The sequence below is a fragment of the Otolemur garnettii genome, unplaced genomic scaffold (genome assembly GCF_000181295.1).
Source record: "Otolemur garnettii isolate 467f Iridium unplaced genomic scaffold, OtoGar3 scaffold00204, whole genome shotgun sequence".
NCBI classification, from domain to species: Eukaryota; Metazoa; Chordata; class Mammalia; order Primates; family Galagidae; genus Otolemur; species Otolemur garnettii.
This window is the reverse complement of record NW_003852599.1, coordinates 1529781-1533257: the sequence shown is the minus strand read 5'-3', so window position 1 is coordinate 1533257 and position 3477 is coordinate 1529781. Positions and strand designations below refer to the sequence as shown.

The 3477-nt window shown below is 50.1% G+C and overlaps 1 protein-coding gene across 1 annotated transcript in view; it reads left to right on the top strand.

The window, feature by feature from the left end:
* CSMD2 (CUB and Sushi multiple domains 2) overlaps positions 1 to 3477 on the top strand; it is a 575968-nt gene that overhangs the window by 374060 nt on the left and 198431 nt on the right. Inside the window, exon 14 of the mRNA XM_012812368.1 lies at positions 1223 to 1549. Coding sequence (XP_012667822.1) covers positions 1223 to 1549 — 327 coding nt within the window. The remainder of the gene's footprint in view (positions 1 to 1222; positions 1550 to 3477) is intronic.

The window sequence follows — 3477 nt, the reverse complement described above, 5'->3', positions numbered from 1 at the left end:
TATTCTTCTTAGCAAAGTATCTCAAGAATGGAAGAAAAAGTATCCAATGTACTCAGCCCTACTATGAAACTAATTTATAGCTTTCATATGAAAGCTATAATCCAGTTATAGCCCATAAATTAACTCTTAGAGATTACTGAGTCAAAATATTTTAATAGTTTTGTGGCTCTTGTTAAGAACTCTTATATCCACTTTACTCCACAACTGGCAATAGAGGCATGTGTGAGTTTCCATAAAGTCTCCACTATTTGAGTTTTATAGTTTTTCTTTATTTTTTCCTAGTAAAATGGACTGTGTTATCATATTGATTCTATTTTTTCTCATATGAATCCTCTCAGCCTCATCTTGATGGCGTTCTTAGATAATTTTAAGTGCTCTAGCTTAATAGTGACATTTTTCTATTTTTCCCTTATTGTCGTTGCTGCGATTATTTGTTTCATTCTATTATTTTCCTTTTTAACTTCGGTTTAGTATTTGTTTTTCCATGTACAGCACTTTTCTTGCCTCGTCCTTGTTGCAAGGTCTGTTAGGAATTATCACAAAAAGGGTTTAAAATAAGGAATTTTCAGAAGGTTGGATCCTTAGGGTGAATGAAGGAGGGCACAGTCACAGGACGGGGGATCCCAGTGAGATGCTGTCACCTCCCTCCTCCAGTTTCCTTAGAAGCTTCAGTCTCTAAAGGATGGTGTTCCCAGACCTCCTCGGTATGGTGGGGTAGGGTGGGGTTGTCAGAATGCCCTTGGCACACCTGTCATTTCCCCATCAAAAACATTTTAAGGAGAGAAATGAACCTGGACTGTCTCCCCCGTGATTGCCCCCTGGAGATTTACCACCACCGTGTCATTAAGCAGTGTCCTTTCCTCCTGATGCAAACCAAGCTAGGAGAGGTGGGGAGCTGTGACTGTGCTCAGGCATGAACAATGGGTTTCCCCACGCCCCCGCCCCCAGGGCCCAGAGCATGCAGACACTGCCTGGGTGAGCATGCAGACCAGAAGAGAGGGGCGAAGGGCAGACCAGCTCCGCCACGTCCACCCTTCGCCAAAGGCGCCCCAGTACTAAGGCCAGCATGGAGCCCAGCATGGCCCCGCCTACAACCCAGCCAAGCCCTTGTGCTGCCCTTTCTTCCTGTTGCTCTTTAGACTAAGAAGTTCCCCCGCCAGCCCTCAGTGTCCCCGCAGAATGTTGGGGACGCTCATTGACCTCCCCTGCTCTTCTCTTGCAGTTTCCTGCTTCTTCAATTTCACCAGCCCATCCGGGGTCGTCCTGTCTCCCAATTACCCAGAGGACTACGGCAACCACCTCCATTGCGTCTGGCTCATCCTGGCCAGGCCTGAGAGCCGCGTCCACCTGGCCTTCAATGACATTGATGTGGAGCCTCAGTTTGATTTCCTGGTCATCAAGGATGGAGCCACTGCTGAGGCCCCAGTCCTGGGCACCTTCTCGGGAAACCAGCTCCCCTCCTCCATCACAAGCAGCGGCCACGTGGCCCGTCTTGAGTTCCAGACTGACCACTCCACGGGCAAGAGGGGCTTCAATATCACCTTCACCAGTGAGTCCTCCCTCTGTCCCCAGCTGGCCGTCCCTCTCACTGTCTGCCTTCCAGAATGGCCCAGGGTACTGTTGTGGGACCCCAGGGTGTCGCTGGGCTGTAGAGCCCAGTCTGGAGCTCCCAGCATGACCACGAAAAGGCTGGTTTCCAAGTATGTCACTTTTTCTCGGAGGTCACTCTCTACAACATTGATGTCCCATGGGTGTGATACGTGTAAGTAATGTAAAAGGAGATGGAGGTTCATTTCTCCTGCTCACTCTCCCCCTCCTAGAAGGCCTTACCAGAACCAGAGAGGGCCCAGGGGCAAGAAAGCCTCTGCTGTGCTCTCTCTCCACAGTGCTTGCTCGTTAGCTCTGGTCCCTGTCTGAACCGCTACCCCATTCAGAAGTCAAGTCAGAAACAAAGGTCTGAAGCAGCATTTCTGTTTGGCTCAGAGGCATAGTGAAGCCACCTCTCTGAGCCTTCCCTCACTGGCACCCCAGGCCACCATCTGAAAGCTGCCACCTCCAGTCTCCATCCTGGGTCCCTTCTCTAGAAGCAGCCTGAAACTCAGCAGGAATTACTTTAATTTCTGTATGTGTCGTGGTTATAGTAGGAGTAGGGTGGGGACAGAAGCTTGGAGGCTGCAAGCAGCAAGCCACCAAAGACAGCAAGAAGTGGTTATCAGGTCAGCAGAAGCTGTAAATCCGGTGAAGTTGGCAGAGAACTAGTAGAGCTGAGTCTGCCTGATCAGCTAACCAGATGCTTTCCCAGAGGCTGCTTGTGAAGGGCAAGTCCTCGATACAAGCTGTGTCCGACACCACAGACACGTGTGCAGAGCTCATCTGTCTGGTGCACTGTGACAGGCCTAAGCTCCTCCAGCCCCATGCCCAGCCTTGGCAGAGAGGGTTGTCCCACCTGTGCCATGAGGTACCTCATGGTGGGCCCTCTGAGACCCCAGATTCCAAAGGCCCTCCCAGGCTAAAACCCACTCCCCATATCACCCTTCTTCAGGACACTCAACTTGCTGGAAACAGACGACCTTCTCAGGGTGTGTCTCCTGCAGGGGACTCTTGTCCCACCATCTGTGGGCAGAAATAAGCAGAGCTGAAGCCCAGTTCTGGCTTTCCCGGTCTTCTGGGTCCAGCACTGACAGGGCCAGTGTTTAGCTGCTCTGCCCACCTACCTCCTTTCCCCAGAGAATGTGCACCCTGGAAAGGAGTATTACTCATCCATCTATCCCTCAGCCCAGCACAGGGCCCGGGGTGTGGAAAGGACCCGCAAATCTTTATTAAATGGAAAGATCCAGGAATGACTAGACGCTCTTTGCTAGCCTGGCAGGAATGGGAAGAACAGGGCTGAGAGGTGTCCCAGGGAAGCCCCCTTATCCAGGATGGTGAGAGCTGAGAGGGAAATCAAATCCTACTAAGACTTCACTTCCCAGGAAAGGACCAAAGGCTGAGTCCTGGGAAGGAGCAGGTAGGAGGTGGCCCAGAGGGTGAGTGCCACTTTGAGAGCACTTAAGTAGCCTTTCTGGGGATCAGGCTCTTAACTAATATTTCTCTCCAGGGTTTCTTCACCATTGTAGAAATGACACACATCCAATGTGTAAATACTAAAGAGATGGGACCGGGCAAAGAAGAGATGGGAACTTCCACCCTGCATCCCCCAGCCAGAAATGATTCTTGCCAGCTTTGGGGAAACCCTATTATAAATATCAGACATTTTTCTAGGCATTTATAGAGACAGACAGTTGTATGTATAGATAGAACCCCCATTCTATCTTCTAGACTTGCTGAAACTGAGGTTTGAAAGGTACATAAGTAGCAGTGGACAGGATTTAAATCCTTTTGCTCTCAGATGTTGGAAATAGCTCCCTATGCTTGCTGTGTGTGTTTGTGTATGAGCATTTGTGTGGGCATGGATCTGTGCACACACACGTGTGTGTG